The 25,333-nt window shown below is 49.1% G+C and overlaps 1 protein-coding gene across 1 annotated transcript; it reads left to right on the top strand.

Moving 5' to 3' along the window:
* Positions 1-49: 49 nt before the first annotated feature.
* On the top strand, positions 50-3,653 carry NKX2-3 (NK2 homeobox 3). The gene is made up of 2 exons (XM_019988593.2): positions 50-620; positions 2,103-3,653. The coding sequence occupies exons 1-2, from the start codon at positions 260-262 to the stop codon at positions 2,843-2,845; spliced, it is 1,104 nt and encodes a 367-aa protein (XP_019844152.2). The 5' UTR covers positions 50-259; the 3' UTR covers positions 2,846-3,653.
* Positions 3,654-25,333: the final 21,680 nt, after the last annotated feature.

Here is a 25,333-nt window from a genome sequence, read left to right on the forward strand (position 1 = left end):
GCCCCGCCCCCGACGTGACGCACGACCCCCGGACTCCTGCTTCTCAGCCCCGGCCCCAGTCCCTGCAGTGGCTGTAACAAAACCCAGACCCCCACGTCCGGGCCAATGGAGGCGATTTAGACTGGAGTGGGACCGCGTCTGTCAAAAGCCCGACTCGGCAGCAGCGGCGGAGTCCAGAGGAGAGCTGGAGCCGCCGCGCTGCCTCCCCGCCCCCGCCGGGATTTATTGAGTATTTGGACTGGACAATTAAGTGGCCCTGATGATGTTACCAAGCCCGGTCACCTCCACCCCTTTCTCAGTCAAAGACATTCTGAATCTGGAGCAGCAGCAGCAACAGCACTTCCACGGCGCGCACCTGCAGGCGGACTTGGAGCACCACTTCCACTCGGCGCCCTGCATGCTGGCCGCCGCTGAGGGGACGCAGTTTTCGGACGGAGGGGAGGAAGACGAGGAAGAAGAGGGCGAGAAACTGTCCTATTTGAACTCACTAGCTACAGCCGATGGCCACGGGGATTCGGGGCTCTGCCCCCAGAGCTTTGTCCACACGGTCCTGCGAGACTCGTGCAGCGGGCCTAAGGAACATGAAGAGGAGCCCGAGGTCGTGAGGGACGGGAACCAAAGTGAGTAGAGGGGGAAAGGAAACACTCATGTGGAGCAATGGCGGGATGCCCGCAAACAGCCCACCAACCTTGTCGGCACGGCTGCCCGCCTCTTTAGCTCCTGGCTGGTGTCATGCCAGTTCCTGGTCAGCGACAGCTCCGCAAAACTCAGATGCTGCAAGGGAGCCAGGGCGGAGGGAGAAGGCCAAGATGACTCCGCCAACTACTCCCCCCAGAGGGAGGAGGCGATGCAGCCCCGGAGGTTATTGCTACCCTGATGCGGATAAGCAATGTGGGCTCAGCTGCCGGGTGCTGACAACTGTAGCTCTTCCCCAGAGCTAGAGGGGCATGAGCCTCAACTTCTCCCACTTTCCCTCTAGCGTGAGATGCGTTTTTTGAGGCCAGGGCAGCCGTTCTCTCTTCTCGGAAAAGGTAGTCCAAGCAGATTGTGTGCCTGGTGTCCGGAGGGCGCAGGAACTTAGGTAGAATTTTAGCGGGGGTGCTTTCCTCACTTCTCCGCCTGGAACTCTGCGTCCTCGCACCCGTGGCACCCGGCAGAGAGCGAGCGGATGGTGGGAGAGCGCATGGGAACGTAGTTCATTCCTCACTCGCACCCCTGAGGCAACCGGCCTTTTTGAAAATCTGTAACGTTTTGCTTTGTGTCCCAGATTGTGTGGCTTCGGGCTGAGTGAAAAACGCGCCGAACTTAGATCCTGTCTGCTCAAGTAGGACGGGAGGTGAATTGGGCAGGGCAACAGAATAACTGAATAAAGCCTCCAAGGAAGTGTTTGTGAGGAGACAGAGCCAAAAGAATCTCCTTCCCCAAGAGAAGGTTTGTTGTGGCGGAAGCCAAGGCCTTTGCTCTGACAGCTCCCCTGGGCCTAAAATCGACATGAAACTAAGTCAGTCAGTCAATCAAATTTCTTTTTCTTTCTAAGGTATCGGTTGTCGTTACTCAGACACTCATTTGTGGGTAGGTAGGCGTTTAAATGTAAACAAACAAACAAAAAAACAGTTCCTGGGCAATAAGCAGTACACTCAGACATTTCTAAGCAGGAAGATTTTCGCACATCGCACGCATTTCGGCCGCCAAAAACCAACATGCCTCTCACACCTTCAGCTATTTATGACGGAAAAGAAGGCAACCGAATTTGCAAATATTGGAGTTATGTAGTTACAAACTTTCATCCTGAAAATAATCATTAGCAAGCCGAGCTGCACATTTAATACAGGGTAATCTCTCGCAGATGCTGAAGTTCTAAATAAGCGCGTGCTAACTACCCCTCCCCACACTATGTGCCTCCACCCGTCAAGGACGTGGTGAGGGGCCTTGGGCGATCGAAGGGTCCCACGGCGCCAGAAGTCACAAACCTTCCCCAAAACCCAAGCAGTTATTACTGCACGCTCCGCGTTGCCACCAAAAAGGGTCACAGTGCTCCTGGACCGGAGCCGCGGAGAGGCCGGGAACAACTAAGAGACGCTGTTGTTTTGCTTCTTTCGCAGAAAGCTGCCAACTGAAGAAACCTCTGGAGGCGGCCGGAGACTGTAAGGCGGCAGAGGAGAGCGAAAGGCCGAAGCCACGCAGCCGCCGGAAGCCCCGGGTCCTCTTCTCTCAAGCCCAAGTCTTCGAGCTGGAACGCAGGTTCAAGCAGCAGCGGTACCTGTCGGCGCCAGAGCGCGAGCACCTGGCCAGCAGCCTAAAGCTCACGTCCACCCAGGTGAAGATCTGGTTCCAGAATCGCAGGTACAAGTGCAAGAGACAGCGGCAGGACAAGTCTCTGGAGCTGGGCGGGCACGCGCCCCCGCCGCCGCCGCGCCGTGTGGCGGTGCCGGTGCTGGTGCGGGACGGCAAGCCGTGCGTCACTCCTGGCGCGCCAGCCTACGGCGCGCCCTACAGCGTGGGCGCGGGAGCCTACTCCTACAACAGCTTCCCCGCCTATGGCTATGGGAACTCGGCAGCCGCCGCCGCAGCCGCCGCCGCTGCAGCCGCCGCCGCCGCGGCCTACAGCGGCAGCTATGGCTGTGCGTACCCGGCAAGCGGTGGCAGTGGCGGCGGCGGCGGCGGGGCCTCCTCGGCGGCCTCGGCCATGCAGCCCGCCTGCAGTGCGTCTGGAGGCGGCCCCTTCGTGAACGTGAGCAACCTGGCCGGCTTCGGGGGCGGCGGCGGCGCGCAGCCGTTGCACCAGGGTGCGACGGCGGGGGCCGCGTGCGCTCAGGGTACCTTGCAGGGCATCCGGGCCTGGTAGGGACCGGGCAGGTAACGCGGCAGGCGACCCCACCGCAGCCTGGCGCCGCGGGACTAAAGGGCGAGAAAGGCTGGATCCAAGGAAGGACCAGGTCCCCTCGTTAAAAAATATAAATATATATACATAAACGTCTCGCTCCCCAGGGCCTCGGAGCGCAGCTTACACGAAGTCCGGGGAAGGAGGCTCTGGGGCGAAGAGGATGCGCCTGGGCCTACATGGAGACTATCTCTGAGGCAGAAACGCTGGCTGGGTGCCTGGAGGACAATGGCCCCAATCTCGGCTCCAAAGGGAGTGCGAAAGGCTGGGACTCAGGCTGCCAGTCGTCTCTCCTAGAGCAAGAAGGGCTTCTCTTTCTCGGCCTTCTCGCGGCCTCAGCAGAGCGCTGGCGGAAAACTCAAGGACAGAGAACAGCATGAAGGAGAGAAAAATGGGCGTCGTGGCTTGAGAAATCCCCAGGCCCTACCGACCCTCTGCTCACTTTGCAGGGCCGGAGTGCCACACCACAGTCCATTTTCCTTTTCCCAACCGCCTGCCCTCCGCAACAGATACCTCGGCCTGGATCTCCAGATTGTCAGGAGGCGAAGAACTCTGCAAGAAAAATCAGCGGAGCGAGATCAAAAGTTGGGGGTTTGAACAAATCTGGAACCTAGGGGCCCACCGGAGGTGTTACCGGCTTTCCTTCTGTTTCCTATTCTGTATTCAGCACATATAATATATATATATATATAACTAAATATATCCACACGCCATGTACACACCCGCTGCCATACACTACAGGAGTCAATAAACAAGGTGCAATATTTTCAAACGGTTGGCCGGCTACAGACCTTGTTTAGCCCACAAAAGTAGGGAGAGATCCTTCAACAGGGCGGCGGGGAAGGAAAAGATGCTCTGGGAAAGCAGTTCTGCCCTGGGCGATCGCAGGCCTGGTCTCCCCTACCTCAGCCCCCAGGCTTCAAGTCCGGTCTCTAAGGCTTTGTTCATTAATTTCTCTTTACTGTCCTAGGGAGGACAGGTCGGAGACTCAGGGCCTTTTGAGGTGGGACTTTGAAATCCCCCCAAGTTTCACCCAGATGCTTGGGCTAGTATCTGGGCCTGCGTTAGATCAAGGCTTAGACTCTGCCCACCTCGAATGCCTCCAGAGTAAAGGAAACCTCGCCCCTAGGCCTAGCCGTAGGCGCCGCGAAGGCAGCTCCATCTTCTGCCGCCGCCCGGCCTTCCAGCGCGCCCGGGGGCGCTGCGCCCCGCCGCGGCCGAGTTCTCCCCCTTGGTCGCCCTCCCTTCTCCCCCGGCGGCCGAGGCTTTATGCGGCTCCTTGTCACTTGCGGAGAATGCCTGTGCGAGGCCTGTGCTGCCACACGGCCGATTGTGAGCGTGCCAAGGCGGGTGAATGGGGAGGCCTCAGCGCGCCGCGCCATTGTGGGGCCGGGCCTCGCTGAAAGGCGGCTCCGGGCCGGGAAGGTGCGGAAAGAATGGCTTTTTATTGGAGTCCCGAACAAAAGGTGTGGTAGGAAGGCGAAGTCCCCTGCGCGAACAAAAACCTCAGCGCGTCGGGATTGACGTCCCCCCCGAGCTCCCCATTGCTTCTCAGAGCGGGGGCTTTGTGCAGCAGTCTGCTCAACAGAGGGACGGAGAAATGCGCGGGGGTTTTGTTCCCCACTTTTTGTGCGCTGGGGGAGGGGGCGGCCAGGGGGAACGGGGTCTGGGCGGGCAGCAGGGAGGGGCTCGCTGATTAGGCTGGGCCGGCCCGGGCGCCGAGATGTTCAGCGGGAGTCGGCTGCCTGAAAGCAGGGTCATTATTGCTACAAGTTTAGCAATTTCGCCCTTAGAGGAGGGGGCGGGGGCTGCTAGGTTGCTGCGGGGCCGCCGGGCTGGGGAGCTGCAGAGTCCCGGAGGAGAGAGAAGAAAAAAAGGGGAGGGGAGAGAGAGAGACAGGCCGGCAAGGCAATCCACCAAACCCACTGACCGCCCAGGAAGAGGCTTGGACGCATCCAACAGGGCCTAGCGGGAAGCAGGACAGGCGGCGCCTGGGGGGGCGAAGACCCGCCCTCCCCTTGCCTCCTTAGAAGCAAAAAGACCCCCGAGCCAGGCACACCAGGCTGCGGATCCCTCAGCTCCTCGCCGCCCGTTTCCTCCTCTCTCAAACCGCCCTGCAGTTGGGACACCGTCTCCCACCACCCCGATGTCCCAAACCCCCTTCCTAGCGAGCCCTCCTTCTGGAGCTAGTCTCTTTCCTTGAGTTGCTTAGGCTAAGGGCTTGGAGGGAATTCTTGCCTCCTAAGACATTTCTCACTGCCTGCAGCCTCGGACTCCATTCATCCATCCATCCATCTATTCACAAGTATTCACTGATACTGATACTACTAATACATGTTCACTTCACTGTTCTGGCCACTGCGGAACGGTGAAAAATAAAAGTGTCCGCAGGCTTAGGCCGTTGATTTGAAGGAGTGTGTGCGCCGGGAAGATAGACAACTAACAAATAAATGTAAAAATAGGTAGTTGATTCTAAGAAAGAGAACCAAGTACTGGAGGGAGGATTCTTTTGAGTAGGTGATCAGAGAAAGCCACATTGAGGACATCAGATTCAAGCTGAAGCCTGAATGACAAAAAAGAAGCCAGTCCAAGCAGCGCTTTGCTGTTGCCGCCTCCTTGTCTCTGCATATGTCCTCCCCTCCTTCTGGAATGCTCTAACACCCCCATCTTTCTGGTAAACTCTTGCTCCTCCGTCAAGGCCAAGCTTTTTTCCTGAACCACCCAAGTGGGGGTAATCACTCCCTAATAGTGCCACCAGAGTCTTAGGTACTTTCCAGTATCACCACATAGTGTCATGAAAAAATTTATTTGTCTCTCTCCCTGCCATGTGAGGGCCTAGTGAGGTCGGAGGGGCCAGGCTGGCATCTTTTCCCCCTAGAACATATAACACGGAGATCATGGGGCCAGGCTGCTTCAGAGTGGCCATCCCCAATGCAGGTGGCCCCAGTGCTGTGGAACTTCTCACTGGGTGCTGGCTGCAAGGAAGGTGGGCAGAGCTAGACTTTTGAACCACCTGGGTGGAGCCAGAACACCGGAAATCGACCACAGAAGATCTGCAGCCTATCCCCATCCCAGAGGAAGGTCGGGCCTTGGGCACCCCAAGATGCTGCGGGGCAGGGGGCGGGGTGGATATGGCTTCCCCAAGGGATTGCTGCCCCTGGCCGTACAGCTTAAAACCTAGGGAAGAAGGTTGAGAACTTGGTGGTAACATTGACACGAGGACACCAAGTTTAGGGTTAGGGAAGAAGACTCAAGGAGAGCGAAGGGTGGGGCGGGGGTGGAAAGCTGGAATGTATGCAATAAATCCAGGACCTGCATCTGAGACCCAAATCAACTTTCCCTACATTCACTAGGTGAGAAATATGGTCAGCGATCAAGATGCTGCCCAGCACAGAGCACTCACTTCTAAGCCTGGATTTCAGCGCGTGCACACTAGAAAACCCAAGGCTCTGGGAGCAGATTCCATTGCTCCGCTGGGGGTTTTCCTAAGTAAGCAACTCCTTTTTCTCCCTCCTGGTCTGTATCCTGCTGGACCGTGGCCTCTCAGTGCTCCCCAGCACCGGATACCCACCTTCCTTGCTTGGCTTCCTCCTGGCCCGCATTGGTCGCCCTTCACTCTGCATCCATCCCCTCCGGTTCTGGAAAAGGGGCGTGTGATTCTCATAGAGGAAACAGAGCTGGTTCTATGAATTGGCTCCTGCGCACTTTGCGTGTCTTGAGATACTTAAAGCCAGTCTGGACCAGCCCCCTCCCCGATCCCTACCCTTCCCCAGATCCTTCAATCTCTGGGTATAAATAGCTCACATCTCTTCATTGAAGGATTTCCGTACTGCTCAGTTGCTGAGGTTCCAGTGCCTTGGCCATCAGAGGGTGAAAACCCTTGACTAACAGCTAGTTCTTCTTTGAGCTCCCTCTCTAGGGGAAAAGATACCCTCCCAGACCCAAACCACCGCCTAGTTACTGATTGTCCTGTGATCCAGGAGGAAATGTAAAATCCAGACAAGCCTTCTAACGACCTATGAGACTGCGTGGGTGAAGTAAACCGTCTCTCTGGGTTATGAGCTCTAAAGCAAAGAAAGCGATAATCCTTCCCCATCCGATGACAGGTGTCACATTGGGCTCAAGCAGTGAGTAGGCACTACTCGTGGGGCATGTGGAATAGGTTCTACAAGGCCAGCACTTTCTTTTTCTTTCTTCAGAGCCTAATCTTGAGGGGTTAAGAGGATGAACTCTGGAGTCAGACTGCCTTTATTTCAATCTCAGGGCCACCATAAACATCATTAGAGACCTTGAGTAAGAAACTCTCTGAACCTCAGTTTTCTCCTCTGTAAAATGGGTATGCTTAATAGTGCCTTTCTTATAGGTTTTCTTTTCTTACAGTAGAACACACAAATATTAAGTATACAACTCAATGAAGGTTTATATATGTAGATGCTCATGAGCCAATCAATCACCTCGGCTTTGAAAATTAAAGGAGATGATCCATGTAAAAGCAGCTTAGTGCAGCAGGGTCTGGTGGCTCAGTGGTAAAAACAAACAAATAAACAAAAAACCCCCCAAAAAACCCGCCTGCCAGTGCAGGAATTCGGTTTCGATTCCTGGGTCTCCTGGGTCGGGAAGATCCCCTGGAGAAGGAAAGGGCAACCCACTCCAGCATTCTTGCCTGAGAAATCCCGTGGACGGAGGAGCCTGGCGGGTTACAGTCCATGGAGTCCCAGAGTCGGACAAGACTTAGCGACTAAACAACAAGCAGTGTCTGGTAGGCATCAGCCAGGCCTGCGCTAGGCGCTGTGTATAACTCAGAAGCCCAGGACTGTTTTCTGCCCTTGGGTCACTCATAGGTGCACAGGGAGAGCGGGCGGGCGGGAGCCATTGCTGATAAACCAGGGGCAGGGGCCACCTGGCGGGGCCGTCGAGGCTGGCAAACTTTTCAGAGGTTTGGACTTGAGGAATTCGACTGAAGAAGGAAGTGAAAGGAGGTTCCTGGGGGAGCCACGAGTCCCTCCAACCCATGCTGCGGGGAGGAAGGGGTCAGGAGGGAAACCTAGCCCCTCTGGGCAAGGCGATTCCCGGGCAAGGCCTGGGTGGGGCCGGGTGGGCGGGCGCTCCGCGGGAGAGCAGCGCGTGCAGGAGGCGGGCTGGTTCAAGGCTTCCAGCGCAGCGTCCTCCTCCTTCGCTTAATGGTTCCGAGCTCAGGGGGGACATCCCAGGTGCCTTCTCCCGTCTCCCGGGGAGAACGGCGGATTCTCGATGTCTTGAGTTCAGTGCTCCGCCGCCGCCCGCTCCGCTTGAACGGGAGGCACTGCGGGTGGCCCAGGTGCCTCGGGGCCGGGAGCAGCGTCTCACACCGGCCTGGGGCGGCCAGAGCCCGCTGGGCACGGAGCCCTCAGCGAACCCTGGGAGAGCCCAGAGTGGGAGAACCAGCCGTCCTGGCGGTCACTACCGAGGCGCGGAGCCAAGCCCAGCGCGCAGCGAGGAGATAAGACGCTGTGCGGGAGGTTGGTGAGTCCGTGTGGCTTCCGGGCCAAGTCCAGAGGGGCTGGGGTGGGGGAAAGGGCACTGATCTCAAAACTACGCTTGCTTTATTGAAAAGACGCTCCCACAAAAAACCTGAACTGTAGGTAACGTTCATAGCAGCAAAATTTTCTAAAGGGAAGTTTAGAAAATTTATGGAAGTATGACACATACAGGAAAGACCTAAGTGTACATACCGCTCACTGAATCTTCAGAAGCTGAACGCTCCCTGCGAACCACATCCAGATGATAAAATAAAGCATGCCCGACCCCTACCCCAAGCCCCCTTGTGCTCCCTTTTTACGACTACCATCCCCACCAAGTGAAGTCGCTTGCTCGGTCGTGTCCGACTCTTTTCCAGGCAAGACTACTGGAGTGGGTTGCCATTTCCTTCTCCAGGGGATCTTCCCAACCCATGGGGTTTTTTTGTTTTTTGTTTGTTTGTTTGCCCCATTTGGAACACTGTATAAATGGAATCACATAGCTAGTGCTCTATCTGCCTGGCTTTTTAAATCTGTGAGGTATATATTCTGCGTGTTGTTGTACATTGCTCATTTTCATTATTTTACAGAATTCCCTTGTGTGGATGTGCCGCAATTGATTCATCCATCGTGCTGTTGATGGGCTTTGTGTAGTTTCTAGATTTGGGCTGTGGTGACTAATGCACCTACAGACATCCAAGAACAATACCCTGTAGAACTTTCTGCAGTAATGGAAGTGTTCTACGTCTGTGGTGTCCAGTATGGTTGCCGCTAGTCACGTGTGGCTGCTGCTCCCTTGAACAGTGTGTGTGTGACTGAGGGATTGGATTTTAGTTGTCTAAAATTATGATTAATTTAGATGCAAAGGGTCATATGTGTTAGCACAGTTCTAGTATGTCTTTTGATGACCGTAATGCACATTTCGCTTCTGTACATACCTAGGAGTACCATTGCTGCGTCTTAGAGGATGAAAGTTAGCGGAAGTAGATTCTACCAAGCAGTTTTCTAAAGTTGGTTGTACCAATTTACATTTCCATTGGGAGCAGCACCGAAGTGGTTAGTATTTTCATTCCATTTCTCTTCATGTAGTGAAAAGAGGCTTTTTTGCTTACTTTTAAGTAGAGCCATGAAAACTGACACTTAACCATAGGGAAGATGATGTAATAATAATGATGGTTGGACGATTTCCTGAGGACTGAGAGATGTTGCTAGCATGGGTGCTAAGTTGCTTCAGTTGTATCCGACTCTTTGCAACCCTATGGACTGTAATCCACCAAGCTCCTCTGTCCATGGGATTCTCCAGGCAAGAATACTGAAGTGGATTGCCATTCGCTCCTCGAGGGGATCATCCAGACCCCGTGTCTGTCTCTTCTGTCGCCTGCCTTGGCAGTTAGGCTCTTTACCACTAGCGCCACCTGGGGAGCCCTGAGAAATGTTATAGGGATCTAAAGCTTACCCTTCATGCCACCGCACTTCTGCAGCTGGGCCTCCCACTCAATCAACCTTCTGCTTTTGGAACTGGAGCAGGATTAGCAGGGCACTAGGGCAAAGGCGCCCCGACTGCGACGGACCACTCAGAAGCGTGGCCTAGAGGAGCTACCCCACGCCCGAGGTCAGGGGCGGCAGCCGAAAGGAGCTACCCCACGTCCAAGGAGCGGTGGCTGCGTGAGTGCAGGAGGGTGGAGAGGAGCTACTCCACGTTCAAGGTCAGGAGGGGCAGCTGTGAGGAGATACCCCTCGTCCAAAGTAAGAGAAACCCAAGTAAGACAGTAGGTGTTGCGAGAGGCATCAGAAGGCAGACACACAAACCATAATCACAGTAAACTAGTCAATCTAATCACACGGACCACAGCCTTGTCTAACTCAATGAAACTAAGCCATGCCTGTGGGGCAACCCAAGATGGGCGGGTCATGGTGGAGAGATCTGACAGAATGTGGTCCACTGGAGAAGGGAATGGCAAACCACTTCAGTATTCTTGCCTTGAGAACCCCATGAACAGTATGAAAAGTCAAAATGATAGGACACTGAGGGAGGAACTCCTCGGGTCGACAGGTGCCCAATATGCTACTGGAGATCAGTGGAGAAATAACTCCAGAAAGAATGAAGGGATGGAGCCAAAGCAAAAACAATACCCAGCTGTGGATGTGTCTGGTGATAGAAGCAAGGCCCGATGCTGTAAAGAGCAATATTGCATAGGAACCTGGAATGTCAGGTCCATGAATCAAGGCAAATTGGAAGTAGTCAAACAGGACATGGCAAGAGTGAATGTCGACATTCTAGGAATCAGCGAACTAAAATGGACTGGAATGGGTGAATTTAACTCAGATGACCATTATATCTACTACTGTGGGCAGGAATCCCTTAGAAGAAATGGAGTAGCCATCATGGTCAACAAGAGAGTCCAAAATGCAGTACTTGGATGCAATCTCAAAAAAGAGAGAATGATCTCTGTTCGTTTCCAAGGCAAACCACTCAATATCACAGTAATCCAAGTCTATGCCCCAACCAGTAATGCTGAAAAAGCTGAAGTTGAACGGTTCTATGAAGACCTACAAGACCTTTTAGAACTAACACCCAAAAAAGATGTCCTTTTCATTATAGGGGACTGGAATGCAAAAGTAGGAAGTCAAGAAACACCTGGAGTAACAGGCAAATTTGGCCTTGGAATATGGAATGAAGCAGAGCAAAGGTTAATAGAGTTTTGCCAAGAAGATGCACTGGTCATAACAAACACCCTCTTCCAACAACACAAGAGAAGACTCTACACATGGACATCACCAGATGGTCAACACTGAAATAAGATTGATTATATTCTTTATAGCCAAAAATGGAGAAGCTCTATACAGTCAGCAAAAACAAGACCGGGAGCTGACTGTGGCTCCGATCTGCTGCTAAGTCACTTCAGTCGTGTCCGACTCTGTGCGACCCCATAGACGGCAGCCCATCAGGCTCTGCCGTCCCTGGGATTCTCCAGGCAAGAACACTGGAGTGGGTTGCCATTTCCTTCTCCATTGCATGAAAGTGAAAAGGGAGAGTGAAGTCACTCAGTCGTGTCTGACTCCTAGCGACCCCATGGACTTCAGCCTACCAGGCTCCTCTGTCCATGGGATTTTCCAGGCCAGAGTAATGGAGTGGCTTGCCATTGCCTTCTCCTGTGGCTCAGATCATGAACTCCTTATTGCCAAATTCAGACTTAAATTGAAGAAAGTAGGGAAAACCACTAGACCATTCAGGTATGACCTAAATCAAATCCCTTATGATTATACAGTGGAAGTGAGAAGTAGATTCAAGGGAATAGATCTGATAGATAGAGTGCCTGATGAACTATGGACTGAGGTTCGTGACATTGTACAGGAGACAGGGAGCAAGACCATCCCCATGGAAAAGAAATGCAAAAAAGCAAAATGGCTGTCTGAAGAGGCCTTACAAATAGCTGTGAAAAGAAGAGAAACAAAAAGCAAAGGAGAAAAGGAAAGATATAAGCATCTGAATGCAGAGTTCCAAAGAATAGCAAGGAGAGATAAGAAAGCCTTCCTCAGCAATCAAGAAATAGAGGAAAACAACAGAATGGGAAAGACTAGAGATCTCTTCAAGAAAATTAGAGATACCAAGGGAACATTTCATGCAAAGATGGGCTCAATAAAGGACAGAAATGGTATGGACCTAACAGAAGCAGAATATATTAAGAAGAGGTGGCAAGAATACACAGAAGAACTGTACAAAAAAGATCTTTATGACCCAGGTAACCATGATGGTATGATCACTCACCTTGAGCCAGACATCCCGGAATGTGAAGTCAAGTGGGCCTTAGAAAGCATCACTACGAACAAAACTAGTGGAGGTGATGGAATTCCAGTTGAGCTATTCCAAATCCTGAAGGATGATGCTGTGAAAGTGCTGCACTCAATATGCCAGCAAATTTGGAAAACTCAGCAGTGGCCACAGGACTGGAAAAGGTCAGTTTGCATTCCAATCCCAAAGAAAGGCAATGCCAAGGAATGCTCAAACTACCACACAATTGCACTCATCTCACATGCTAGTAAAGTGATGCTTAAAATTCTCCAAGCCAGGCTTCAGCAATACATGAACCATGAACTTCCAGATGTTCAAGCTGGTTTTAGAAAAGGCAGAGGAACCAGAGATCAAATTGCCAACATCTGTTGGATCATAGAAAAGGCAAGAGAGTTCCAGAAAAACGTCTACTTCTGCTTTATTGACTATGCCAAAGCCTTTGATTGTGTATATCATAACAAACTGTGGAAAATTCTGAAAGAGATGGGAATACCAGACCACCTGACCTGCATCCTGAACAATCTGTATGCAGATCAAGAAGCAACAGTTAGAACTAGACATGGAACAACAGACTGGTACCAAATAGGGAAAGGAGTACGTCAAGGCTGTATACTGTCACCCTGCTTATTTAACTTATATGCAGAATACATCATGCAAAATGCCAGGCTGGATGAAGCACAAGCTAGAATCAAGGTTGCTGGGAGAAATATCAATAACCTCACATACTCAGATAACACCACCCTTTGACAGAAAGCGAAGAAGATCCTCTTGATGAAAGTGAAAGAGGAAAGTGAAAAAGTTGGCTTAAAACTCAACATTCAGAAAACTAAGATCGTGGCATCTGGTCCCATCACTTCATGGGCAAATAGACGGGGAAACAATGGAAACAGTGAGAGACTATTTTCTCTGGCTCCAAAATCACTGTAGATGGTGGCAGCAGCCATGAAATTAAAAGACGCTTGCTCCTTGGAAGAAAAGCTATGATTAACCTAGTTCAGTTCAGTCGCTCAGTTGTGTCCGACTCTTTGCTACCCCCTGAATCACAGCATGCCAGGCCTCCCTGTCCATCACCAACTCCTGAAATTTACCCAAACTCATGTCCATCGAGTCAGTGATACCATCCAGCCAACTCATCCTCTGTCATCCCCTTCTCCTCCTGCCCCCAATCCCTACCAGCATCAGGGTCTTTTCAAATGAGTCAACTCTTTCTTTGCATGAGATGGCCAAAGTATTGGAGTTTCAGCTTCAGTATCAGTCCTTCCAATGAACACCCAGGACTGATCTCCTTTAGGGTGGACTGGTTGGATCTTCCTGCAGTCCAAGGGACTCTCAAGAGTCTTCTCCAACACCACAGTTCAAAACCATCAATTCTTTGGTGCTCAGCTTTCTTTATAGTCCAACTCTCACATCCACACATGACCACTGGAAAAACCATAGCCTTAACTAGACAGACCTTTGTTGACAAAGTAATATTATGCTATCTAGGTTGGTCATAACTTTCCTTCCAAGGAGTAACCTAGACAGCATATTAAAAAGCAGAGACATTACTTTGCCAATAAAGGTCCACCTAGTCAAAGCCATGGTTTTTCAAGGAGGTGGGAGCGGGGTTCAGGATGGGGAACACATGTACACCCATGGCGGATTCATGTCAATGTATGGCAAAACCAATACAATATTGTAAAGTAATTATCCTCCAATTAAAATAAATAAGTTTATATTAAAAAAAGATAAAATAGTCTGCTACATGTTTGAGGGTGAAGGAAGGGAAAGGAGGTAGAAAATATGAAATTACAGGGTGGGGAGACCTCAGAGCTCAAAAGAAGAAGCATTGTTTCTAGAAGTAGGAAAGAAAGTATATCTATATTTAAAGGGGAAGTGTTACTTGTCGAGAGAATGGATATTTATCCCTCTGAAAACAAAGTAATAAAAACAAATCAAGGAGAGTGGGTCCCATGAGGAAGAGCCTGCCAGTGGAACTCAGCTTTCCCAGAAGGGTATGGAAAGATCAGTTCAATTCAGTCGCTCGGTTGTGTCTGACTCTTTGCGACCCCATGGACTGTAGCACCGCAGGCTTCCCTGTCCATCACCAACTCCCAAAGCTTGCTCAAACTCATGTCCATTGAGTTGGTGATGCCATCCAACCATCTTATCCTCTGTTGTTCCTTCTCTTGCTTCCCCAGCATCAGGGTCTTTTCCAATGAGTCAGTTCTTCGCATCAGGTAGCCAAAGTATTGGAGCTTCAGCTTCAGCATCAGTCCTTCCAATGAATATTTAGGACTGATCTCCTTTAGGGTGGACTGGTTGGATCTCCTTGCAGTCAGCCCCGAGCATCCTGTATCATGCATCAAACCTGGTCTGGCAATTCGTTTCACATATGATAATATACATGTTTCAGTGCCATTCTCCCAAATCATCCCACCTTCACCCTCTCCCACACAATCCAAAAGACTATACATCTGTGTCTCTTTTGCTATCTCACATACAGGGTTATCGTTACCATGTTTCTAAATTCCATATATATGCATTAGTATACTGTATTGGTGTTTTTATTTCTGGCTTACTTCGCTCTCCATAATAGGCTCCAGTTTCATCTACCTCATTAGAACTGATTCAAATACATTCTTTTTAATGCTGAGTAATATTCCATTATGTGTATGTACCACAGCTTTCTTATCCATTCATCTGCTGATGGACATCTAGGTTGCCTCCATGTCCTGGCTATTATAAACAGTGCTGCAATGAACATTGGGGTACACATGTCTCTTTCAGTTCTGGTTTCCTCAGTGTGTATGCCCAGCAGTGGGATTGCTGGGTCATAAGGCAGTTCTATTTCCAGTTTTTTAAGGAATCTCCACACTGTTCTCCATAGTGGCTGTACTAGTTTGCATTCCCATCAACAGTGTAAGAGGGTTCCCTTTTCTCCACACCCTCTCCAGCATTTATTGCTTGTAGACTTTTGGATAGCAGCCATTCTGACTGGCGTGATCTCTATTTTATCTTAACACTGGCGTTCTTTCTTCAGATATCTTTCCTTCCCCCTTTGGAGTCAGATTTCTGAATTTGTCTTTTTTTTTCCCCCTGCCAACAATTTTTGATTCTTATTTTTAAGTGCATTCTTAAATTTGACAGGCAAAGATAAATTCTCTAATAATGAGAGAATTTAAAGTAATGTCCATATATATATATATATATATATATATATATACACAGAGCAAAATAGCAGAAAGGATCTCTGAAAGAGGCTTTGGGCAGGAGGAGAATGAGTAATGGGAGAAGAGAATATCAATTGATAGATGTCATCTTTTTTGCTAGGGAAGCTGACCTAGCCCTAATCAGATTTTATTATCACTGCTTCAACAAGCCATTTTATCCAAAGGATAATTTCAAAACCACATTTAGGATAAATTTGAGTCCAACTATTATAGGCAAAACTGAAGCAGAATTTTTAAAAATTTCATTGAAAATGTTCATTATGTGGATCTTGATTGCAGTAATCTGTCTAAATTTGTCTTGAGAGCTACTTCCCTTTCCCTCAGCCTAAATGACGCTCATCTCCCAAGTGCTAGATATTGATGCCCTTCAGCAGCACTCCTGAGGTGTTGAAAGCCTGCTGCTGCTGCTAAGTCACTTCAGTCGTGTCCGTCTCTGTGCGACCCCATGGACTGCAGCCTACCAGGCTCCTCCGTCCATGGGATTTTCCAGGCAAGAGTACTGGAGTGGGGTGCCATTGCCTTCTCCTGAAGGCCTGCTACGCCACCTAATTATATGAGACTCATTCTTTGAGATCAAATGACTTCTCTAGTTTGTGCTTTATTACCTCTCTTCAATGTTCAGCATAATGACCTTTTTTAAAAATATTATTATTTACTATTTATTTATTTTGGCTGTGCTGGGTCTTTGTTGCTGTGCGGGCTTTTCTCTAGTTGTGCAGAGCTGGGGCTACTCTAGCTGCAGTGCATGATTTCTCCTTGCAGTGCCTTCTCTTGTCGCGCCCGGCACAGCCTCTAGGGCAGTGGCCTTCAAGAGCTGCAGCTCGTGGGCTCTAGAGCACAGGCCCAGTAGTTGTGGTGCATGGGCTAGTTGCTCCGTGGCACGTGGGATATTCCAGGACCAACCAGGGATCAAACCCATATCTCCTGCATTGGCAGGCAGATTCTTTACCACTGAGCTCCCAGGGAAACCCCCATAATGACGTTTTACTGGAAAGTTGGGAAAATTTTGACAGTCTCTACTCTCCTAATCATTTTCTTTCTCAAAGAATAGCTGCTCCTCCTCTTGCTTCTCCAGCCCCACTTCGTGGAACTCTCCAAGTTTCATAATTTTTCTACACTCTTGCTGTCCTAAAACTTGACACTGTACATACACAGTGTCACCTATCACTTTTATATGAAGTGTCCCTGAATCTGTAGGTTGGTCCCCCTCTAAATTCATATTTTCAAATGCCCAGGGGATAGTTCTCTATGTACTTAAACCATTGTCACCTCAAGTTCATCACCACTGCCCTAACCTACTCACACCTTAGCTTCTGGCCAGGGCATCGCTGCTCCTAGTTCTCTTCCCTTTGGTTGGAACCAGTCAACAAACGCACATTTTCCCTAAGAGTCTCTCTTCACTTAGAGCAGAAGGAATGGGAGAACTAACACTCTCTGAATGCCTAAACATTTTGGGCACTGGGCTCTGCATAGAAAAAGAAGCCATCCTAAAAAGTAAGTGCCATTATCTACATTCTTAAGGGTTAATAAAAATATTTCAGGACTTCCCTGGCAGTCCAGTGGTTAAGGCTTAATGCTTTCATTGCAGGGGACAAAGGGTTTGGTCAGGGAACTAAGATCCCATATGCTGCATGGCATGCCCACCCCCTCCCCCAAAAGGGAAGATTTTGAGGATTTGGACACTTGGTACAAAGATCCTCAGGTCTTAAGTGAGGGTTCAAAACTCTAAGCACTTTACTATAACGGCATTCTAACTCATCCTGTGGCTTGGGTGTATCATTGATAAGCCCCATCTTTATACCAGCACCGGACTGATTTTCCCCAGATACCTCTTAATTAAAGTACTATCTACCCAGTTGCACTCTGGGGTCTTACTGTATATAGGATCAAATATACTCTCAAGACCATTACCGTGCCAAATCAACCAAATTTCCCTTTATTTTTTAGTGATATATATACGACCTCTTTAGTGTCCCCACCCTCAACCCCTTTGTCTTCCGTGCTCTTTCCTGGAGGAATATCTCAGCACTTCCGAGTCAAACCCCTCCTAACTTGTAAGTATGCATGTGTGCGTGTGTGTGCTCAGTCATGTCCAACTGTTTGTGACCCCATGGACTGTAGCCAGCCAGGATCCACTTTACATGGGATTTCCCAGGCAAGAACACTGGAGTGGGTTGCCATTCCTTCTCCAGGGAATATTCCTGACTCAGGGATCGAACCTGAGTCTTCTGCTTTGGCAGGCAGATTCTTTACCACTGTGCCACCTGGGAAGCCCAACTTGTAAGTATGCTGCCTCCCAATTATGAAGTCTTTTCCAGTTACCAAAGCTCATGGCCATCACATATCATATTCTTTTAATGTAAATGAGATAGCCTTACCTGCAAAACTTCTCTCTTGATCCAAGTAATGGTTTTATTTATTTTCTCATTATTTCCACCCTCAATTTAAAAACAAGCTCCTTGAGGTTAAGGATCATGTCTTATGCTTCTTTTGTATTGCCCACAGAGATAGACATAAAAAAGAAATAATTTAGTAGAAAATGCTTAGAAAAGTATTAAGTGCAGTATAAACAAAGTACATTATTCTTAAAATTACTTGTGTTATAAAAATTGGCAAAATGTATTAGGTGCAGGTTCAACAAACAGCAGAAACTTGAGGGATTCAATAAATAAGTTGGATCCAGAGTTCCTCCACCTTCTCCTCCCATTTAATCCTTAACAATGCCTTCCTGCCCTCTCAGACTGAACATATGAAAGGAGAGGCATTGACATTGCCCACTGGATGATGGGTTTTTTCAGGACAAGGAATTCTTGTCCATCCAGTTGTTTTTTGGCGCCTGAGTATAATGTCCAGTCTGAGGAGAAGGGAATGGCTACCCGCCTCCAGTATTCTTGCCTGGAGAATTCCATGGGCAGAGGAGCCTGGTGGACTAGTCCATGGAATTGGAAAGAGTCAGCACGACTAACACTTTCACTTTTTGATGAAAGAATGAATAACTGGAGATATAACTTGGACCAGATGTACGTGTTGTCCTACATTTCTGCTTCTTTGGAATTCTTTTCCTGCTTCCCCATGTAGAATGAGAGAATGTCAAAGCTGGAAGGGATCAGCTCAATCAACCTCCCATTTTAAAGATGAAAAAACAATTGCAGATAGGAGACCATCTGCCTCCAGGTTATCCCTCCGCTCACACCCTTCAGATGTCCTGTCCAATCCAGTGTTTCCAACACTGTAATTCACAGCCTCCCGGTTTTCAGCGTCGTGTCCCTGCGCCTGTACCCACCACTTCTTCCTCTCTTGCCAGGGCCCCTTCCCAGATCCCCTCACCCAGCTCTGCACTCCGCATGCCCCCAGTGTTATTTACGATTGTAGATAGTACTCTTTTGAATGTGGTACAAGAAAACTCCTCTGCGATCAGGAGCATATACACTTAAAAGCGTGACTATTTGGAAGGAACACAACCTCTACCAGTAAGTTATGATTCAGAATCTCTTCAGGGCCTTACTCCAGAAGAATTTAAGAATTTCTCTAAGTCCAGAAACATAGTAGGATTTTTATAGTAATAAACCACTGTGCAATTGCTTAACATGCTGGGTGATATTCTAGAATTTCTAGAATTACTAGATATTCTAGAAGGCTCATGGCAACTCAGCAACCCCAAGGCTAGTAGCTCCATTTTGCAGATGAGTAAACTGAGGTTCAGAGACGTTAAAAACAACTTGCTGGAGGTCACACTGCTGGTACCAGAGCAGGTGATTGACCTGATCTCTTTGCCTTCTCCAGTGTGCCTTTAAGATACACTGCTTCACCTGGATGTCCACTTCCTCCTCAATGGCTACTCTTTTTATTTATTTATCTTTGGCTGTGCTGGGTCTTCATTGCTGCGTGGGCTCGCCTCTAGTGGTGCTCAGGCTTCTCTTGTTGCGGAGCACAGGCTCCAGGGCACTCCGGCTTCAGTAGTTGTGGCACATGGGCTCAATAGTTGCGGCTTCTGGGCTAAGTTGTTGTATCACAGGGGCTTAGTTGCTCCGAGGTATGTGGGATCCTCCTGGACCAGGGATCGAACCCATGCCTCTTGCATTGACAGGTGGATTCTTTACCACTGGGCCACGAGGGAAGACTTCAATGGCTACCTTTGGTGAGGTCTTTCCTGTAAGAACTGCCTTCCACACCTGGGCTCTATCGCTGTTCCCACGTGGTTAGTATCTGGAGAAAGCTGAGACTGGCCCTGCGTGCGCCCTCTAGTGGTCACATGGGGATGCACCATTCCTCTGCTGCTGTCTCTGATGTCGGAGGACCTTGGTCAGCACCCTCTGGTGTTGGCCAGGGACGCAAAGTCATACAGACTCAGGCTTCGGAGGTGCCCTGTCTCCGAGAATGGAGGGTGGGCTATTCCTTGTGTTAGGACTGGATTCTCTGAGTCCTCCACTCCTGATAGTCCTTTAAGGAAGACACACTCATGCCTGACAGTGAGAGAAATCAGTTTGGAGAGGGACTTGACAATAGCCCAAATTCCTCTTTAGCAAGTCAGCAAGAGCATCTGACTCAGAGTCCACATAAATGGCTGTCCCAGCATCCACAGTCCTTTGTTCATTGACAAACCTAGGCTTAGTATTGTGCTAAGTTCCCAAATTTGCTTATCCTACATGCCCTTGGTGGGTCTCAGTCTCTCTAACCAACAATGTCATCATCTGAAAACAGGAAATACCTGCCTCACCTACCTGTGGGGATGTGATCAAGCCAGAGAGTAAATGTAAGATGGGTGTGAGGTTTGAGATAGTCCATCCTCCTCTCCCACTGCCATCTTGCGGGGACGGGAGCCCATCTCATGCGCAGATCAAGTCTCTAGAACCGCCCACACTCTTGCAGCCTCCTTCAGATAAAAAGCAATCCTTCTTCCCTGGTGGCTCAGACGGTAAAACGTCTGCCTACAATGCGGGAGACCCGGGTTCAATCCCTAGGTTGCGAAGATCCTGTGGAGAAGGAAATGGCAACCCACTCCAGTATTCTTGCCTGGAAAATCCCATGGATAGAGGAGCCTGGTAGGCTGCAGTCCATGGGGCCATAAAAGGTGGACACGACTGAGCGACTTCACTTCCACTTACTTCTCTGATTGAACCTTGGGTCACATGAGTCCACTGGTGCCTTTGGGCAAATTAGGAAAAGGCACTGCTTTCTCCAAGTGGACATGGCTTTGCCAGCTGCTTCTATTGGATATGGGTGTCTCTTGGACCAGGCACTTGTTCAGTAAACAACCCACACAACCAAACGTGGAGGCCTTGGTGCCATATGCATCTGTTAGTCCTGCTCCTTACTCCATGAATGACATGACACTGAATGGATGTGCTGGCCACATTTACAAAACACCGAAACTATCACTGTTGGGGGAAAGTTCAGCAATCAATGGGTGACTTGGCCTGTCCCTGGGGCAGGAAAAGCCCTGCTTTCTGACTGGGTTTGTTTGATTTCGTCAGGCAACTAAGATAAGCATTGCTCTTGTCACTGCCCCTACAGACTCGAGAATTTCTCCCTTAAATGACCGAAGTTCCTGCAGTGGATTTAATCCTTAAGTCACTGAAAGTACAGATGAAGATTTGGTTTTTGCACTTTAGGGCAAGTGAGAACAAGTAACCCTGTGATGAAAGACGACAGCCCTGGGGAGGAGCAGGGCCCATGAAGGGCATTTAGATTCTGTTTTCGTCTTTCCCCCTGGATGCTCTTCACCCTCTCCATCCACTTCTCTTTGGTCTCCCCTCCTCTCCCCCCGCCAGATCTTTCCTCCCTCTGTCCTCTTTGCCTCTTTCTCTGTCTCTTGTGTTTTAAATCTCTGCTTGGCATTCTTTCTCTCTCTCCTCCCTTCCTTCTTTCTCCCTCACTTTTCCTGTTCTCTGCTGACTTATGGAATTAAAGAATATTTAATATTCATAGATTGATGTACTTATTATCTGGATTGAAAAATAAGACAATTCTCTTGTGAAAACAGCAATTATATTAAATTGCTTTTTATTTGTACTCTATTAAAAGTACTATATAAACCATAGTACTTCTTGCTGTGCATCAGTGATATCTGATAGAGAAAAGCACCCCACCCCCGACACAGCTTATACAATGCAAGGGAGGCGAGGGAAGCCAGTAAGAAGGAACTCGTGATTAGCATCAAGGCGAAGTCCTCAGGACACTGGCAGCATGGAAGGGTTAGGACCGTAGAGTGCTGAAGGTGGATCCTCTACTCCAAGCTCCTTGCTTCATTTCCAGGGTCACACCCATCCACTCAGTATCCCTGGAATTTTCTAGAGAAGACAAATAGATCGTTTCTATACATAACTCCAGATAGGAAATAGAAGTCCAGAGAAATTATATGATTTCTTGAAAGTCACACAGCCAGCCCATGGGAAAACTTGAAATAGAACCTATTTGTCAAGCACAACAAATATTTAACACACTGGGGATATCACACGAGGACATCATAGGAGCTACAGGAATTGGAGCAGCTTGATAAGACCAGTTACCACTTATGTGGAATTATGACCTCGAGGGAGAAGATAGATCATCTAACCAACACTCATTTACCAGGTGGACAAAATTGGATTCAACCCAGAGTCTATAGATTACATGTCCAATTCCCATTCGCACACAATAGGTCACTCTAATGGCAGGGTCAGGGACCGGGCCACGCACACAGAAGATGATCTGTTTTCCTTCCAGCACTCAGCACATATCCTGAGCCTCCCTGGCTGACGTGTTAGACAACAGCTCACCGCAAGCAGCTGCTCCTGTTACTGCCCAGCGCTCTGTATCCTCTAAGGACCTTCTGCAACCTGCCATGTGACTCCGCTTCCCAGGGAGGCTATATTCTGCAGTTAGCAGGCAGTCTTGCTGACGGGCTTTGAGTTTATTAAGTCCTGAATTCCCAAATACACTTTGTTCTTTTTCTTCCTTCCTCCCTCCCTTCCTCTCTTCCTTTCCCTTCCTTCCTTCTTTTCTTCCTTTATCTTTTTACTTTTCTTTCTCTTTCCCTTCCTTTCTTCTTTTTTCCCTCTGTCCCTTCCTCCCTCTTTCTTTCCTTCATTCATTCTTTCCACCAACCACTTTCTGTTCACTTGAAAAACATATTTCTGGAGTACTGTTACAACCAAGCACCGTGCTGGGCTCTGTGCTGTGCTTAGTCATTCAGTTGTGTCTGATCCTTTGTGACCCAGTGGACTGTAGCCCACCATGGGGTTTCTCCTCTGTCCGTGGGATTCTCCAGGCAAGAATACTAGAGTGGGTTGCCATGCCCTCCTCCAGGGGATCTTCCCAACCCAGGGACTGAACCCAGGTCTCCCACATTGTAGGCAGATTCTTTACCGTCTGAGCCACCAGGGAAGCCTTAGGAATACAGAGTTGATAAGCCAGGCTCCCTGCTCTCCTGTTGGTTATAGTGTCATGGGAGGTAGGGTGACACATTCACAAAGAGCATTTTCCTCCCTCTGATACGGGCAGGGATAACCTGTGGGTTGCACAGGCTACTGGCCCAATGTGGGCAGAGTGGGTGACCAATCAGGACAGACTTCTGGGAGGGGATGACACATGAGCCAAGTTGAGGCATGAAGAGCAGTTGGCCAGGCTAAGTGAAGAAAATTAAACTAGTTCCCTCAAAAGGAAGGTGGGAAGTTGGTGGGAGACGGGGCTGAGAGAGAGCTCAGGGCAGGCTGTGCTCACTTGAGTCACTACTAAGCTTTTCCACACTGCAACCATCTCTCTGTGTTGGGAGAGCAGTCTAAGCTTTATTTTGACTCTAGGAACAATTTCCTTTGGATTTAAAACATGTTGGAATAATGGGTGAAACTGTGCAGAGGAGAGGACTATATGGGGACTCTGCTTTATTTTTCTGTAAACCTAAAAATGTTCTAAAAAACAAAGTTCATTAATTTAAATTTTCATGTTGGATGATTTAATTAAATTAATTAATGTTTTTGGAGGCGTGTCAGCCAATGTTGTCTTTGTCATTGTTGAGCACATGGAACCCCATGGAAGTCACCATAAGGAGTCTGGCTTCTCTGCCCACTCCTCTTTCTCCCTGGAGCCTCCCCATCTCAGTAAAGGGCATCGCCATCACCTGTTCAGGCCCATCTGATTTGATCACCCTTGTTCCCTCCATCTCTAGTTCTATAGTCTGTACTCGAAGGTCCCTCTGGAATTCATCCAGTCTGCTCCATCTCCTTTTCTTTCCCTCTGAAACAGCCCACCATCATCTTCTCCCAGCCTGGCCTCTTCCATGATCTCGTAAGTCGACCTCCCACTTATATTAGTCTGCTTAAGTTGTCACAACAAAGGGCCTCAGACCTGGTGGCTTAAACCCCAGAATTTAGTTTTGTACATTTCTAGAGACTGGAAGTCCAAAGTCGTGGTATCGGCAGGTTGGTTCTTTTGCAGCCTCTCCCCTTGGCCTGTGGGTAGCTGCCTTCCCCCTGTGTCTTCACATGGTCTTCACATGTGTGCATCTGCGTCCTAATCTCTTTAAGGACTAATGTTAAGGACATTAGTCATATGGGGTGAGGGTCTGCCCTAATGACCTTGCTTGAACTTAATTACCTCTTTAAGAATTTTGTCTCCACATACATTCGTACTCTGAGATACTGGGACTAGGACTTCAACATATGAATTTGGGATATAACAGCACTTCCACTCTGTGGCCCTCTGAGCCATTCTTCATGTACCCTCCAAGGTGGTCTTATGAAAATGAAAATCAGACTGAGTTACTTACCTGCTTCAGAGTCTTCAATGACTTCCCAGTGTATTTAGAATGAAATCCATACTCTTCCCACGGCTTACAAGGCTTGGTCTGACCCCTACAACAACCCCCTGCTGCTGCTGCTAAGTCACTTCAGTCGTGTCTGACTCTGTGCGACCCCATAGACGGCAGCTCACCAGGCTCCCCCGTCCCTGGGGTTCTCCAGGCAAGAACACTGGAGTGGGTTGCCATTTCCTTCTCCAATGCAGGAAAGTGAAAAGTGAAAGAGAAGTCGCTTAGTCGTGTCCGACTCTTCGCGACCCCATGGACTGCATGCAGCCCACCAGGCTCCTCTGTCCATGGGATTTTCCAGGCAAGAGTACTGGAGTGGGTGCCATTGCCTTCTCTGCCCCCGCCCAAATTCCCCCTGCCTTGTCCTTAGGTCATCACCGTGCAGCTAGCTACCCAGCCTTCCTTGTGTTGCTAAAAGACAGGAAGCGCTTCTATGTCCTGCCTACTGTTTACCTGACACCTCCTACTCTTCCTTTAGTTCTCAGAGATCCTTCCCTGAAAGCCTGGTCTCAAGTAGGCGCCCACTGTGATTCTCAAATCTAGCCTCCACTTCCTTTACTTTGTACCTTGCTACCACAATTTGAGGTCAGATGTTTTCTTGTTTACTTGTTTTGTGTGTCTTTCTGAGGACAAAGACCATTTTTGTTTTGTTCCCACCTGTATCCTTGCTCTGAGCATAATGCCTGGTTCAGGGAAGGCGCTCAGCAAATGTTTATTGAATGAGCAACAGAAGGAACTGGGAGCTTGCACTTTATTCTCCAGGCATGGGAATCTGCTGATGGATTTCTAGGAGAGAGATCACTCTGGCTACAGTGGGGAGGGGGTGAGTTAAGGGTCTGATCCTGGAATCGGGGAAACTAGTGGGAAGACTGTTGCAATAACCCAAATGAGAAATGATGAAACACTGAACTAGGATCTTAGAAATGAGACAGAAAAGGAGATAGCATTTGTGGGATGTGACAGTTTATAGGATGCAACAGTTTATCGGATGTAAGAGGTGAAAAAGAGGGGGTACTCTGAGGTTCCTGGACTAGGTGAGAAGGTGAATGGGAGTATATTTCATGGAGACTGGAAGAGAAGAGAAGGAACAGGCTGGTTGAGAGTCTTAGAGGTAAATTAGGAGAAAATTTATCTACCCACCAGAAGGCTCCTCTTAAAGACAGCAAC

Source organism: Bos indicus, chromosome 26 (genome assembly GCF_029378745.1).
Source record: "Bos indicus isolate NIAB-ARS_2022 breed Sahiwal x Tharparkar chromosome 26, NIAB-ARS_B.indTharparkar_mat_pri_1.0, whole genome shotgun sequence".
NCBI lineage: Eukaryota > Metazoa > Chordata > Mammalia > Artiodactyla > Bovidae > Bos > Bos indicus.

Excerpts from the sequence above, each read along its gene's own strand:
- NKX2-3 (XM_019988593.2), top strand. The coding sequence starts at position 260 with ATGATGTTACCAAGCCCGGTCACCTCCACCCCTTTCTCAGTCAAAGAC. Across the intron at positions 621-2,102 it reads CGTGAGGGACGGGAACCAAA|AAAGCTGCCAACTGAAGAAA; the intron begins GTGAGTAGAGGG and ends CTTCTTTCGCAG.